This window comes from Colius striatus, chromosome 7 (genome assembly GCF_028858725.1).
Source record: "Colius striatus isolate bColStr4 chromosome 7, bColStr4.1.hap1, whole genome shotgun sequence".
NCBI lineage: Eukaryota > Metazoa > Chordata > Aves > Coliiformes > Coliidae > Colius > Colius striatus.
Window position 1 is genome coordinate 39,065,570 of NC_084765.1, and position 14,669 is coordinate 39,080,238.

The window sequence follows — 14,669 nt, forward strand, 5'->3', positions numbered from 1 at the left end:
CTAATAAATGACACACATCCATCACATACATGCAAGAGAGTGTGGTAAACTCAATGTTCTAGGTCAGGATTTAAATTGGTAACTGTATATAATTAAATAGGGTAAAATTAACTTTCATCTGAAGGATAGTTATGTCCCTTAGAAAATGAAAATTATTTTGCTCTGCAGTTGTCAAAGCAAGTGATTTTTTTTTTTCCTAGAGTTTACACAGTAAAACTTAATGTGTGGCATGAGTAGCATGAAGCTGAATCTTGGATGAGCATTTCTTCTTCACTGATGCGTATGTTTACCAATAGGTCTTTCTAGTAAATTATTAATATAAATCGAATTTAGTTTTTAAGGAAAGGCAAAGCTTTTTTCCTTCCTAAAATCAGTAGATAACGCTTACTAAAGGTCATTGTTCATATTTTGTTTCCTTACAGTGCTGTGATGTATAACATCATTTTTACTTTGAAAATTCCACCAAGATCTGGTGATGTGCAATTGAATTTAATAATACTGCACAATGATTGGGACCCTTGTCTGCAGACTCAGAGACTTTAATTTGGATAGCCAGTCTGGCTAGTCTTGCCAGGCTGTTCTTCCCATGGGGACAAGGGACCGTAACAGCCATTTCAGCATGTTTCCTTTCTCTACCATTTCCCACCACCCTTGCTGTGGGAAGGAACAACTACTCTCTTCTAAAGGAGGAGGAAGAAAAACTGTGCATAAACGTAGTATCACTTAACAAAGTCTTCTTGACTTTGCCTGTTGTAATGGATGTAACCTGTCCCATCACAGCCATCCTGTTGAGGAGGTATGGATTTTTTCAAGAAGGAAATGAGACTACTGCAGTAAATCTTGTCCTATCCATTTAGTTCCCTTGTTTTTTCTTTTTGTTGGGATGAACTAATTATAGTAGGACTAGTCCAACTACTCAAAGACTATTAGTTTGAATAGTGAGGGCTAGCAATATGGTTTTAGACCGAAAAAGTGTTAGTCTACCTCTTAATAAATTGTGTGTTTAGGCATGCTTTAGTTCTTACTCGTGCATACAGTGCCTTAGCATCTGTGCTCTAGGCACATAATGGAGAGTTATTTAATCCCTAAGGGATTCTACCCCTTTTCTGAGTTCTCATAGTGCTTAACCTGGGAGATGAGAATTTTCTGTGGGGAAATACAGAGGAGCTGTGTTGTTTAAAAACTGCAGCAGAAAATGCTAATAGTTGCTATAGCCTACTTAATCCCTGGTAGATCTGGCTTGGTGTCATTTCTGCCTCCTCAGGAAAAGTGAACAAGTGGTTGAAGGAAGAGGGTGAATGAATTTTGTTTTTCCAAATAGCATAATTGCACTGCTGGTTGTTCAAGAAGTGCGAAGCTGACTCACTGCATTCTCCAGTCTCAGTTCCAATCACTAAATTTCTGCACTTGCCATTGTCAGAGCCACACTTCACACACGTTTTGAATGTTTTTATACACCTTTTATTGGTGGTGATACAAGACAATCTGGCACCTTAGCTAGTACCAGTAACACTGTTTGCAAAAGAACATTTTAATGGCTGTTGCAATCTTAAGTAAGGTTACAATAGTGATTAAGCTGTGTATACACAAACCCCTCTTTTAAGTTGCTGGCAGCTTATGCGTTAAAACCAAGTGTCAGGCAAATGAAACCTGGGAGGACGTGGGTGCTATGTCTACATGCATTTTACTGTTTTTTAATTACCATGTATCAAACGTAATTAGGAGGAATGCATTCTTTTCTCATCTTAAAGTCATCCAATGGATTGTATCTGAAATCAGGATTTCATTTTCTCTTTGTTTTAAGTAGGCTTAGAAATATTTTGAACAAACACCTCCTCCCTCCCCCCCAAAAAAAACCCCAAAAAGAGATAAGGTGGGTGAAATGCACCTGGCAGAATAATATGAAGGTATTTCAGTTGAAATCTGTAAATAAACACTGTGAATTTTTTGTAATTACTCAGAAGTTGTGAGCTGTAAAACATTATGTCTGTATTTGAAGACTGTACTTTAACATTTACGACTTTTTTTGAGAGGCAGTAAATTAATTTACTTGAGCAGGAACTGTGTATGTATGGCTTAACAGTAAAATGTCATCGCTTTGGATGGTACCCTTTGCTTTATTGAAAACAGAGCAGTTATTTGAACTAAATTTCCATATATAGGTGCTAATATTGACTTTAAAAATAAAAAAATAGCTATTTATTATTTGCAAAGTGCTAAAAATATGGTTTAGAACTAGATTAGAGAACTAGGTAAAACTACATTATAGCTAGTCATACTTAAGTGTTAATTAAGATATTGAAAGAAAGGATTATCACCACCTGAAATGGTTCTAAATCTGTGGAAAGGTAGATTGCAAAGTATATTGGTGTTATAATAGTTGCATATTTAGCACTAAATTTCAGATGTAATAACTGTAAGCATTACAGCACAAGTAAAAGCTAATCCCTTCCTGGCTGTATTACAAAGAGTTGCCAGGCAAGGATCAGTCCTGGTTGGCTCTGCTGCCTCTTTTCAGCTGCTCTCAGTGGGAGTGCTGGGTTCACTGTGGCTGCTGCTAGGTAGTAATTGCACGTTGCCATCAGAATCGTGATTCTCAAGATTTGTGGATGAGTTCCCAGCTCACCTTTCCACTTCGGTTGCAGTACGTTCCCTGTTGCATCTGCCCTTAGCTGCTTGTGCAGGATGCTACGTGCCATATTGTCAGATACAAATGTTTATTTGCCAAGATATACATTGCTTTCTGTACTTGTCTTTTTCTAAAATGATGCTGAAGATTTTGGTCCCAGTCCAGTAAAACTCATTTTTGCACTCGGCTTCTTGCTTCACGCCTCTTGCACTTGCTCACTGTGGCAGCTTCCAAACTCGCCAGTGCTGTTGCAGTGACGTTCAGGGGGTGCCATGCCCGGTCCCAGCCTGTGCAGACCTTGGCCTGGAGGGGAGTTACTGAGCAACCCACGTTCCACATTTTGTGTGTGACTGAGCTTATATGTATGTTCAGCTTTCAATATAAGAAGCTGCCCTGATTTCAGTGAGATATGCTTCAACATCACTGTATGATCTGTAGGGCTTCATACCCACTAGATGTAAATGGAGTCTATGTAAGGACAGCAGAAGTCACCACATAATATGCTGTTAGATTTGCTTGTAATCCTCTGATTTTAATTCAGAATACAGCCATTACCAAGTGCCTTTCTATAGGTATTTTAGTTTAGACTCACATTTTTAATTTTTGTGTCAACCTAGGTTTTCTTTTCCATTTAGTTGGTGCCTTCCATTGTATTCAGGAAGGATATCTCCACTATCCAGCAGATGTAGCAATAAATCCAACAACTTATCAGTTGATAGGTTCAAGCATCACTTTTGCTTCTGAACTAGTCACTTACTTCATGTTACAAACTGCCAGAATTGAGAACTGGACCCATAGGACTGAATATTCAAAACCAGCTACTGCAATTGCCAGTTTGTTTAAATTGAACAGGGTTTAAAAAAAATATATGGCTTCTTTAAGGAATGTAACACTTGAGTTCTCTTGCACAACACTTGATCAAGATGCCAATGATGTAACCAGATACCCATGCATAGTTGTGATAGCTGTGGATAGAGGATCTGACATAACTGGTTTCAAGTGCTTTGGTATGTTTTTGGTGATAAGAGTTGAGTTAAAACTTTGCGGGAGACTCGAGTTCTTTTCACCCACGTGGCCACTCAGGTCACTCAGCATGACTTTCTGTATTATGTATATTGTATAGATTTATGTAGATCTGATGTCTATTTAATCACTGCCCAATTTAGATCTTAGAACTTGTTATTGTTGTTTAAATATGCACAACAGCCCTTTCAAGTGTGACCTTTCTGTTGGTATGTATCTTGAGAACAAAAGAAGGATTTCATAATGAACAGCCTTGCCATAATGAGTCATTCTTTTTTAAAAATACAGCAACAGTCTTAAGCAAATGTCATAATATATATTCTGTGGTCAGCACCAATTTGGACAAATTAAGCTGCATTCCACACTAAAATGCTGGTGTGCTAATACAAGATGACAATTGTTCCAGTTGTTCAAGTGGGATTTTTTTCACTGTTTTCTGTCCAGTCAGGCAAGTTCTTCCACATTACTTGGGAGATGAAAAGTGATTGGGTTTTAAATAAGTCAACCTACTTTTGCACAGATAAGCAAAGCAGATTCAATATTGGGAATAAAGTACATTTCACTCAGTAGAGATTCGTTGTTTGATTTACGGAGATTAGGTGGCTTATTTTATATTTCATAATTATCTGTAGACTTATGCTTCATATTTAGGTTCATCGATGACTGATGAAATGCTGTTCCTTTGCATCAGCTGAAAGCTCTTGATAGAACCAGCTTAGTCTCCAGTTTTGTTTTCGTGACTTCTGGTTTTGAAGCAACAAATGCCATTGTGTAAAAGCCCCTGGGAACATAACATCGTAACCTCAACTTAATCTGTGTTACCACCTTGAAATGGCTTATTAGGGTTAGGAACACCTGTTTCAGTTCTGCTGACCATTTATCTCGTCAAGAAAAGTGCTGTGATACAGAAGTGCATATGAAGTGTACAACTGCTGCAGCTTCTCCTGTTAAGATGAGGTTTCTGTACCAATTAGGGTATAACCCTCCTGTTATCTTCATTTGTAGTAAAACACTGTCCTCACTGAAGTTAACAGACATCCTATAGTTAAATTTAATTGAGATTACATCTTCACCCTCTTCCTTTCCTGTATCATCTATTGGACTTATGATTTTGTTGGCTGCAACCACATGATAACTTAAGTCACTGAACACAAGTAATGCTGCAGAGATATAAGTAAAAGTTACACTTGGATGGTGATCCTGCATTTGTGGATGGAATAATGGCACAGAAAGCAGTGCCAATCTGCACAAATTCTCTGTTCATGTCCTCTAGAAGACAAGATCTTACTGTGCAATGTAACAGCCGTCTTTAAAATACTATATATTACATGTGAAGTTTTAATGGTGAAGAGCAATTCAATAAAATAGGGATTCTGTGGAATAATCCAAGAACTATTTTGTTTATTAAACAGAGAAAATTGTTACATGGCATCATAGAAAGATTAAATAATTATAAAATAAAGGTTAAATTGAGGAAGCTTTATCAGGATAGCTCTGTAAAGATATTTTTGGTAGTTTTATCCCTATCAAATTCAGAAATAGGCTTGCTCATGTTTTCCCTTAACTTGGCTGTTTATTCCTTATAGAACCTCTACCAAGCAGAAACCTGCTTGTTGGAGTAATACAGTTTATAAACGAGTCTTACATGGAAGTACTCAAGAGTCTGTTCCAGAATGTCCTTTTCATACTTACTTTAAAAGGTATTTAGCTAGTTCAACTTATTTTTTTCCTTGCTGTGATCTGGGAATGCTGATAGAACATTAACACCCAAGATGTAAACAGATCATGTCTGATTTCCATTAAACCCAAGGCAACAGATATATTAGCTTAATTATATGTAAAAACATTGCATATTGAACATGTGTCTCTGAGCATAGGTTCTCAGCACTGGCTCGTGTTTCCTGTTCTCCACAGTCTCGGGCCTGAACGTGGGCTCCTGGACGTGGCTACCATTGCTAGTGGTAATTAAAGGCAAGTTAAATCCAAGGCAACAAAATAAAAGCTGCGCTGAAACCCACAGCGTAACATTTCCCTCTTGGGATGGCAGAGACCTGGTGACAGCCCCACGAGCCGCTGCCCGGCGCTGGGCACAAGGCGTGTGGCAGCGGAGCTGGGCCCGTGCCCCGCTTCGCAGCCCCGCCCCGCGCTCTGAACGCTTCTGGGACATTTTTAGATTTCTACTGCTAAAGAAATAGCGGATTTTTTTTTTTTTCCTTCGATGTTCCAGATAATTTCAAGGACACCGTCGGCCTGAGGCTCCCCTGACACTGCCTCGGCGGAGACCGGGCCCGCAGTGCACCTGCCGCCCTCAGACACGACAGGCAGAGGCGCCTCGGACAGAGGCAATAACACGGCCTCGCGCCCCGTTCATTTCTGGCGATTTCTTTAATGTCTAAGACACAGTCTCGCTTGCTTTCGAGTGGCCAGAACACTACCTGCCGAGTCCCCGAGGACAAACCGCTCAGGCGACGGCGTTACGCGTGGCTTGGGCCCGCCCGGCTTCCGTCCCAGATGATCCCTCCCCACCGCCCTCGCCTCGCTGCCGCCCCCCCTCCCCTCCCCTCCCCGCCCCCGACCGTGGCGTAGCCGCGCTCGGTTTCCGTGATAGCTGCAAGCGGGGCCCGCGGCGCGCTGGGTGTGTGCGGGAGCCTGGCGGGAGAAGCGAGCGCTATGGACGCGACAGCTCGGACTCTCCGTCGTCCTTATTAGGGCCGCCGCCCAGCCCAGCTGGAGCCATGGACAAAGCCGACAAGGTGCGAGGGGCGGGCTCGGCGCTGAGGAGACCGTAAACAGCTGCGCTGGGAAGGGGCAGCGACGCTCTGGCGCTGTGGTGAGGGAGGGGGTGAGCGGCTCAGGGGGGGAAGGAGAAGTGAGGAGGGAGCACCAGGGCGGTGGCCGGGCTGTGCCGGACCTGCGTGTGTCGGGCCCGGTCCGTCCCGTCAAGCAGCGGCCGAGCGGAGGGGCAGGGCGCGGCCCGCGGCCTGACGAGGCCGGCGGTGGCTCGGTGCGGGGCGGGACTGGGACCAGTCGTGAGGCGGGCGCTGCCGTACCTTCCTGCCGGAGAAGGGCCCCCGAGAGGCTTCAGACGAGGCGTTTTCAAGCCTGGAAGCGGGAGTTTGGTGTATGTGGGGCTGGTAACGCGGCCGCCGTGCCGTCCCCTCCCTCTCCTGGGACGGGCGGCAGGGCGCTGGGCGCCTGTGAGAGGCGTCGGGCTATGTGCTGCCCCAGCCCCGCCGGAGCCCAGGCTCGGTCTGTCTGGGTGAACTGGAAAGCCGTCAGCGTCTTCTCTTGGTATTTGCAAAGGGATGCAAAGCTCTGGTTTGGCCTTCTTCCTCCTGTTCCTTCAGGCTTTGTTTCAAGCTCAGGGACTAATTGCACTTAGTGACATTTAATTTTAACGTGTCTGGTCACTAGAAAAGACTTTTACAGGCTTCTAGAGAACTTTGCGATGTGGGAGACACATATGTCATTCTTCTTGAAATACTGTAAGTTGCAGGCTTAGGTTGAAATCCTTAGTGTTAGGGCATAGCTGATGGTCTCAACTGGTTAGCTGAGTGGGAAAGAGTTGGTTATAGCTCACTAATTGTATAGGTCGTTTATATATGCAATAAAATGTTTCATCATCAGTTGTAAAAGATATATCTGAAATGGATGTTACCATCCATAACAGCCTTATGTTACTTTTAAGCTTCTGTTTCAGCAGAATGTGTTGAAAATTCTGAGTTACTGCTTTTGGCAGCAGTAATTATTTTCAGCTTTGGCATTTCCAGGGGTTCTAATAGGGTTAATCAATAAAATAACACAAACTCTGGTAGCAAAGTCGATCCTGAGCAGTAATGCACTCTGTGAAGATATATTGTTTTTCATTTTGTACATGTCTAAGGAAGTTAGTGACTAGTATGTCTTTTTACAGTATAGCTCACACTGTGTCTTTCTTTCTAGGCTTTCTGGTTTGATAATGGCTTTAAATTCACATTTTCCACCCTCTCATATTTGCCTTCATGTAAAAAACTGATCTTATTCTGTACAATTTACATTAGTTTAATCTCTTGTACTTTTTGCTTTAAGATCTTGGGGCTTGGTGAAATTCCCCCCACCTGGTTCATCCATAATTAGTACTGCAGTGCGCTTGTGAAATATTTGTTCCATATTGCTTGAGCCCTTCGTGTTATGGAGGTTCACACCCATGCCCCCATCAGACTGTTCTCTTCTAGTTTGTTGGAAACAGCTTATGAACTGGGAATCATTGTGTAATTCACAGTGCAAAGTGTTAACTCTATGTGGTTATCTTAACTAAGTGCAATGTTTCAACTTGGAGGTGCAGTTAAGCTCTTTAAAGCAGGAACCATGTTCTTGTGTATTGTTTGCAGCCTATCTAGTCCTATTCCTTATCCACTAGTAAGGCTCCAAAGCAGACAAGTAATTGCTACCCAATGAGTTTCTGAAATGCTTGAACTATCCTGCTGCTTTTGTTTTCGCAGTATATAGTAGCATCTTGGTTAGGAGATATCTAAGTGGCTTGAGTCTGAACTTTTTGTGCCCTAAGAATTGAATGTATCATCTCCTTTCCCAGTGTGTTTGCTAAGGTTGCATCAGTTTCGAGAGCCATTCCACCTTTTCTGTGATTTGGACTCCTTTCTGCATCTGTATTGCATGGCATCTGATAAATGAACATTGAAGCATGTAGATGTACATTGACAGTACTTATCTTTTTCTCTTAGAGTACTTTCTCAGCCCCAGCATAACTATACATGCTGATAGGAATAACTCCTGTGGAATTAGACTATGAGGGAATAGGAATATTGTAGTATGATAAATTACAGTATTTCTAGACTAAAAGGAAATTACAAATGCTTTTGGTGGAGAATGTATTTGAACAGTTTTGTGGTGCAGGCTCTGTAAATCAGCATGAGATGCTGTGCACCAAAAGCATTTGGACACCTAAATGACAAAAGAATGTCGATTTGTAGACTGCTCTTCAGATTTCCATTACCAAAGTCTAGCATGACTTTATTTGTTGTAATATGTTAATGAATATTTGGGCAGCTGACATAGAAGATATCATTAAACTTTTTTTAAACAGCTTTCTTATGATAGGATATGTTGTGATTTATATTTTTTTTTATAGTGGATGTGGAAGTGTATTTCTGCCTATGCCAGAGCTGAGACAGAACCCTTTAAAAAGTGCATGGATTTCAGCAGTGAAGTGTCGGTGACTTTCCTACAAGAGATAAAACTCAGTATGTGATGTGTGGCAGTCTTTCTGTTGAAGCTGATTGTGGTAGAAACCTGAGCAGAAATAGCTTCCTCTCTCAAAAGTACTGCTTTTTTTTTTTTTATTGCCTCACCCCCCCCCCAGTGTTATACTTTTGTCTTGCCCTATGATTAAGACATTGACTTCCATTAGTGCAGTTGGGAAATCAGGTGAAGTTGCAAAATCAGTGACCTGTATTTTATGTTAGTATTGCTTAAAGACAGCCTGTTTAGCTTGCTTCTACTATTCTTGACCGTTCAACAGTTGGCTTGATAATATGCTTGAGATAGGAGTACATCTAGATCAATGTTTTGTGCTCTTTATCCTATACAGTTTCCTTCAGTGTTTCTTTGCAATGGCAGAATTTTAAAGTGAGGCAAACTGGAAAGGTTCAGTTTTCCCATGCTAGACATTTTTCATGGTACTTTGTCTTAAAGAGTTTGGGTTTTATGAGTGTTTCGTATTATCTTACTATAGAATGTGTTCTCCAGTGAATTTAAGTGTTATTGGTATGATATATAATCATCTTAACTTTTCAATCATGTTTATCTATTGTTGTCTAGTTTGTGGAGATGAGGAAGTTTGAGATTTACATGAATGGTTTGTATTGATACTTGGAGCACCCAGGCCAGAAAGCATTCAAACAGTCCTGCTTCATATTGTTAGTGTGAGTTTTGAAGTTTGTATGTACTGTTAAATGCTGTAAGCTACATAAAGGAAGTATATGTAAAAATTTTAATGCTTACCTTAGTTATATTCTGCACATAGCACTCCTGTGAAAGGGAATATAATTATGCTTGATTCCCTTAGCCTTTCCTTTTTCCCTCAGTTTATAATAACTTTATAGTATATTTGCTTTAAGTGTTGCGTTGAAGTTACTACGTTTGATCTAAATAGGGAGGATGAAATTTTATGCTTTGTTCAATGTCCTGCTGCTGGTGTTTCCAGTTGGACTGCATATTTGCCATTCCTGAAGTATCTGCCACTTAGAAGCAACTAATTATAGAAACAATGACTTCCATATTTATAAAGTTTCCCTTAAAATAGATGGAATGTGACCTGTCTTCTAGTAAAATAACTTTTAAATTATGAATTCCAGAATCCAGAAGCAGCATTGTTTTTCTGGAAGAAAAAACAAACCCCAAAACCTAAGTTTTCAGCTATGTTTTTGTCTTTTACATTTGTGATGAGGCTTCTTGTTTCCAGGCTTTGAGACAGTAAACCAGCTGATATTATTATAGCCCTCTGAAATGTGGCATCTGTGTCTATTTTCTCACCCTTTAAATGGTAAGATTGATATCCAAGTGTTTTCTTCTCAGAGAGCAGGCTGACAGAGATCCTATTTAATGGGAGATGGTGAATGACATTAAGCTACAATGAACAAAAACTTTTCTAAGATTAAACATACAGTGCTATAACTATAGGACAAAGTTTACCAGTCTGTTCCTGCTTGTGTCATCTTCTGTCTTTGCAGCTGTTGATGACTACAGCAGCTTTTATATAGGAAACAAAGGGTCGCTTCACTGTATATGCTGCCTTGAAAGAGTTGTAATTGTTGGACTGAAATATGTAATGAGCTACTGCAAAACATCTTGTAAATTGAAACTAGGGATATCTACAAAAGAGACTTCTGTGTACATGTTGGTTTCTTTTGAAGGGTTGTGCTCCCATTAATAGGCAACCGATGTTTTGACATGACTTAAACTTATATTTAGAATCAAGTTTGGTTGTCCAAAGTCAATTTCAATAAAGCTTTGTTTAACTTTGATGTGAAAGGTTGAATAAACATTAAAAAGTTGCACTTGAGAATAAAATTAAGCTGGGTTTTGCAATGTTTGCATTTAGGTTGCCTGATGGAAAAATATATTACTTCATGCTAAGTATTTAGGTTTAATCTGACATTTAGTGATGTCGGTGGCAAAATGCTAATTTTTTTACTGAAGGCAGGCTAGAATAAATCTCAGTAGTGTGAGAGCAATTAGAGTCTAAGTTACTGTGATAAGCACTTTGTTGTAAGGATTAGAATTACAGGAACCTTCCCTCAAATCCTTTAGCATTTGACAAATCTTTGTCTAATTCTTTGCTTGTGGTTACAAGCCAGTGGCATGATCGTCCCCGTTAATTCTGTTCATTTACCTTTATCTCTGCATTTGTGTGGATGAAGTCTTTGAGGAATTGTATTCATGTATAGTTGCATGCATTTTGTTTTATGTACTTAGTGTTTGCTCCTGAAACAAAATGCCATTTAAAAACGGATCTCCTGTCTTACTCTGGAGTTTGCTTCAGTTGTCAGTGGTTGCATTTTCCACTGAGTCTTAAACATGTCAACATGGTATTTAAAAAACCAAACCCACCACCAATGAGCTGTTTTGACATTGTTATTTCTGCATCTGGCCAAAGAAGCACAGACACAGCCTGTTAAATAAGTCTCAGTTGGAGATACTATTTTCTTGTCTGGTGCAATGAGAAAGTAGCAGCACTTACTTTACTTACCACTGAATTGATTATTCTTCTCTTTTGCTTTTGTTTCACTTTCTCTTTTTACATGATTACGGGAATATTATTTCTGTTGTTCTAACGACGTAAGGAAGCAGGAGACTTAAAATGCCGTTTACCTAAAGGAGGGGTTATATTGCTGTATGTCCTTAACAACCTTTCCTCCTAGCTGAGAAAAAAATAGCTCTAAAAACTCTGCTTAGGTAACTTTGGGCAAATTACTTAGCACTGCTAGTTTGCTTCCCCCACGTGTCAATGAAACCACTAGCCATCTGCAAAATGTCCTGAAATGTCTGGACAGTCACATGGGAGACTTAATTCTGTTTATATTTTGGTTTGTTTAGTGGTCTGAAGTGACTTAGTACATTTACTTCTCCTTTTTGCTTTAAGTTTACTCTCCTCATCTGAAGACACATCCTGTGTGAAAAGGAACTGTAAAGGAACATTTTGGAGGCACTGGTAACATACTACTAGGAAGCAATATATTGGAGTTAATTTTGTTTAGTTGGTAATACTCTTGAGCTGTCTTTGTGTCCTGCCTTCAAGTGGAAGCGAAGCCTTGTCACATGAAATGTATCAGTTGTGCTGAGGATTACTCATGTTTGCAAAATGATTTTGAAACACCTCTATTAAGGTTTTCAAGTTTTCGGTACTTGTACTGGTGAGGTGAGTTATATATATAGTGCATACAGAACAAAATACAAGAACACAAGTTTCCTCATAATTCTACTTTTTGTGGAAACAAGTTTATTGGAAGCATTTAAAAAACTAAATCTCCTCAAACCAAGCAAACCTATAGGTACAGGTTAAATTGCAGAGTAAAACAGTGTTTATAATACACGTAAGAGATTCCTGAAATGTAGTTTTGATTCCTTTAAGTAACAGACACTGTCAGAGTTCTGTAGGTGAAAAAATAAATGAAGTATCAAATACACCCATATGTGTTAATGATTACAGGATGTGCTGTATCTTTTATTTTACTGCTAGAGGTAAGCGAAATATTATGAGCCATACAAAAAATGGTAATTAAATCTATCAGCCAGTTGTTCTGTTATAGTAATAGTTAGTCATTACCTGTATAAGAGACTGGGCGACAAGAAAGTAAATATTAAAGCTATCATCTTAGTTAGGGCATCTCTGAGTTTTTTACACCTAAGAAAACCAAGTGGACTAATTCAAATGAATCTTTCCAAGACTTTTCAAGTTACATGATAACAGTGTAGTGTGGTGGAGTTTTTAAACAAGTCTGAGAAAAAAACCAAACCAACCCATACCTAAGAGATATATAATTCTATTTGCACTGGAAAGATTTAAGTAAATAACATTTTATCCAAAATACTTGGATAGAAATGTAAGGTAGGGATTGTCTTTGGAAATTGACAAGAAATACTTCTCATAATACTAATAATGAATGATGATATGACATGATATGATATCACAAAAATAATTGTAATGAGACCATTCTGCAAGTGGTTTGCCATTAAGGAATGATTTTTTTTTTTTTGGCATTTCCTCAATCCTCAAAAATAATATAGGGAAAGAGCAGACAGACAGAAAATACCTTTAAAACAAGGAATCTTGTCCCAAAGTGAATCACAAATAAAATGTTTTGACTGTTTTCTGAACCAGTATTAGAGTGATTTATAGCTAGTATCTTGGCTAAAGTTCACTTGACATAAGGCAGAGAGGTAGTGACCAGCAGATTACAAATAGTTGTTTGAAAATTCTGGTGCTTCATCAAGAATACTATATTTGTAAAGCACTTCTCCTAGTTTTGGTGTTGAATTTTCTGTGAATGAGACAGCCTCGGTGTGTTCTTGTAATGTTTATGCCATCTAGTTTTGTAGACCAGCCTACAAGTGAATCTATTCTTAACCAGATATTTTCTCCTGACAATCTTGAAGTAGTATGAAAAAAACCCTATTACTTTTCAGGGAGGGATTTCAGTGTTGCTATCTCTGTTATTTATTACATGATCACAGTACATAAGCACTTGACAGTTTTAATTTCTTTTTTCTTTTAAATGCCAAGTGTTTCATGGTGCTGGGTGGTGTGAAGAAGAAGCCTTGGACTTCTGAAGGGGGTAGGGGAGTCCTGTGGCAGCCGAGAGATGTGCTTGAGGTTGGGGAAGCTCTAGTTAGAGCAGGACATTTGATTCGTTGCACAAATTGGGTGCTGCTGCTTCAACTCCACCACAGCTTTTCATCTGAATATAAATTCAGGAGTTGAAAAAAGTTAATGTAGAAGCAAGGAGTATTTCACCATTTTCAGAACAGTCATGAATAGCATTTTTGACAAGGGTAATATATCTTGTCACTTGTGAAGACATACTTTTTCCCCCCCACCATTCAAGTTCCACTTTCATGTCCTTTTTTACATTATTTCAGATATTTTGTTTTTCTTCTTGTTGATAAAATTTCACGTTTCTTATGCTACGATTTTACCTGTAAATGACTGATACTTATTTAGCAAGAATATATCAAAGGTAGAGACTCATCTTATTGTAAGGTACACTCTGCTTTCACAGCACACTTTTAGGAAGTCCAAAGACAGAAGTTTCTCAATAAATGATTACTATTGGATTAAAAATGGACTGTATACTTCACAATTCCTGCCTTTTCCCCCCTCCCTGTTTTGTATAATTTTTTTTTTTCATTCTCAGTTTAGCTACAAACAAACTTTGTCCCAGGTCACTGTGGCTTGAGGAATGTCCTACCATCAAAGTTATTAAGGATTTAACTTGAGATAAAAAGTTAGTGCTTGTAGACATTCTTGCAGGCAATGGTCACCTATCTTGAAGGTGTTTCACTTAGAAAGCTTCTTCCTGTGTTTATAAAGCTCATTTTTTTCTAATACCTCACTAAAATGAGTGTGTTTAAATAGAAATTACTTAGTGAACTGATGTTTACAGGAAATGGGTAATGGTGAAATTTGAGCTCATGCTGCATAAAAAATCTCATGAAAGAGGTATGAATTAGTGAATTTGATAATGAAAGAATAAAGAGAAAACCCCTGAAGACACTTTCTGTATGATAACATTTCTTGTTGTGGGACTTTGATTCCACTTGTACAAGTCATCCAAATAACTGACAGAATGACTGTCTTTTGCTAGTTAGTTTGAATATCACATTTGGAGTTGGAAAGAATGCACTGAGCAAAATATTTAGTGCAACTTTGGAAATTGACAGGGAATTCTATTATTACAATCATAAGTAATATGTGTTGAAAATATTTCTTTATAAAAAAGATAATGCATCGGTCACTGGT

The 14,669-nt window shown here is 39.1% G+C and overlaps 1 protein-coding gene across 1 annotated transcript in view; it reads left to right on the forward strand.

Annotated features, from left to right (window-relative positions):
• Nucleotides 1-6,209: 6,209 nt before the first annotated feature.
• The window catches only part of SECISBP2L (SECIS binding protein 2 like), a 30,546-nt gene continuing 22,086 nt past the window's right edge, over nucleotides 6,210-14,669 (forward strand). Inside the window, exon 1 of the mRNA XM_062000140.1 lies at nucleotides 6,210-6,405. Coding sequence (XP_061856124.1) covers nucleotides 6,388-6,405 — 18 coding nt within the window. The 5' untranslated portion in view covers nucleotides 6,210-6,387. The remainder of the gene's footprint in view (nucleotides 6,406-14,669) is intronic.